At 36.8% G+C, this 2,171-nt stretch overlaps 1 protein-coding gene across 1 annotated transcript; it reads left to right on the top strand.

The window, feature by feature from the left end:
- Positions 1–560: 560 nt before the first annotated feature.
- LOC116339981 lies at positions 561–1,872 on the top strand (the record flags this gene model as incomplete). Its single annotated transcript, XM_031766074.1, has 2 exons — positions 561–962; positions 1,044–1,872. Coding segments are annotated over exons 1-2 (1,231 nt in total), but the record flags the coding sequence as incomplete, so codon positions are not given.
- Between the last annotated feature and the right edge of the window lie 299 nt (positions 1,873–2,171).

Raw genomic sequence — 2,171 nt, forward strand, 5'->3', positions numbered from 1 at the left:
TGCTAAAAAATTGTCTCAAATTAAGTTTACGTTTTCGCATGGTAGCTCCTTAAAAATAGATGGATAATTTTCATTTTTGATATTGAAAAAAATGAACGATTCAATTTTATTTAAAATTTGTTTGCAAGGAGCCATTGACTGTGGCCAACTTCACTTCAAGCAATGACAGCACGGAAACATCAAAGCACACATCATTTTTCTACAAACAGTGGAAGGACGTTGTCATACATAAGCGATTATTACAAGGCGAACCACGTTTTACAACGAATTTTCAAAAAATTACACTCGATTTTTAGGCAAATTTGATTGAATGGTGAGTGTTAAGAAACAATTCCATTGCTTTTAATCGTGTAGAATCCATGAAACAGTTAATAAATATAAATAATTTGAAACTCAACGTAGAAGATAGATTTATCGAAATTGTTACCAAACCTAACTGTTATTTCCAAACCTAACATTTATCATGCGCGTAGTTATTCGTTCTAATGAAATCCTTTGTCATTAATTCAGCAACCGCTGACAATTGAATTCCCATGAACATCCACCAAAATAGTGTCATCATGTCCAATTTCAAGCCAATTGCGCCAAAATACGACAGCAAATTATTCGCAACGATTGGAGAGGAGTTATATTTAAGTCGTGATTTGGCCGACGTGTACTTCGTATTTGAGTCGAACAATGAACCACGCGAACGAGTGCCGGCACATAAGCTTCTTCTAAAAAAGGGCTGCGCTGCATTCCGGGAAATGTTGAACGGGCCGTGGAAAGAGAAAAACGAAGTTAAAATTGTCGATACACCAGTTGCCGCCTTCAAGGAATTTCTGCAGTTTTTCTACAAGGGCGACGTGGTTTTGACAGCACAAAATGTGGCTGCAGTCATGAATCTTGGCAAACAATACGTTGTCGACGAATGTGTGGCCATGTGTGTTAAATTCCTGAAGAATACACTCGATGAATCGAACGTTTGCACCAGATACGGATAGGCGATTCTCTACGAAAAAGACGAACTTAAAAAGTCATGTGAAACAATCATCGGCCTTAAGGCAAGTGCTGTGTTCAAATCCAATGAGTTTTTGTCATGCGATCGAAATATTTTGGCTGCCATTTTACGATTGGACTGGCTATCATGTTCCGAGGTGGAACTGTTCGAAGCATGCATGGCTTGGGTGAAAGCGATATCCAAACGAGAGATTTTAAGCAAGAAGGCGGTGACCGATCATTTTGGCAATTTGTTGTATGAAATTCGATTTGGTTCGATGACATTCGATGAATTTGTCGCATTAGTTTCATCGTATGGCACAGCATTTTCGGTTAAGGAGTACCAAGATGTCATCCAAATGATTGGCGATGAAGAATTCCAGGCGACAATTTTCAATGGAAAACGGGAAAAACGACATCATGCGTACCCACGGTATAAAATGCTTTCGTGCAGTCGGTTAGTCGGTGACAGTCGATTACTATCGTCGAGCTTTACACTTGAACCATATTTTCTTCGTGAACAAGAAACAACGAAATTCTCAGCAAATCAACCTCTTTTCCTCAGATCAATTATTCTTGACAGTGTTTACCGATTCCATGACGGAAAATATATTAAGATGACGGAAGTTGTACCAACCGAAGTGAAAATTATTGAAGTTTCGCACTCGAATGAAGAAGTCGAACTTTATTATGGAGAAATAAATGTACAAAGTTCCGACATTTATTTGTCGATGCCGATTTTAATTCGACCTGGATTTCATTACGAAATAAGATTGAAAATGGATCCACCTGCACTTGCTTGTAATGGTCTTTTATTGAAATCCGAAATGCACATCGAAGGTAGAGCCACCATACAATTTCATGACGACCCGATCAAAAATAATAATCTAAGAGGTTTGGTTCATTCTTTTTTCTTCGATATGATTTGAAAACAGCATTTCAATGAACTTCAAAACCTTACATACGGTATTTTTTTGATTCATCTCTAAACAAAATTGTTATAAAGCGTTTATTTATCAAACACATTTTGATTTATAACTGTATGAAGACATTGCCACTAATAACGTCATGTTGAAAGAGCGTTAAAATTTCAATTTCAATGTAAGCGATTAGTATATTTGAAGTCATCCTTTTGAAGAATAGGAATCCAACAATTTATTTCATTTAAGTCGACATTTAAACCTTCGCAAATA

The sequence above is a fragment of the Contarinia nasturtii genome, unplaced genomic scaffold (genome assembly GCF_009176525.2).
Source record: "Contarinia nasturtii isolate CC-2019 unplaced genomic scaffold, AAFC_CNas_1.1 Cnas_scaffold_590, whole genome shotgun sequence".
Classification (NCBI taxonomy): domain Eukaryota; kingdom Metazoa; phylum Arthropoda; class Insecta; order Diptera; family Cecidomyiidae; genus Contarinia; species Contarinia nasturtii.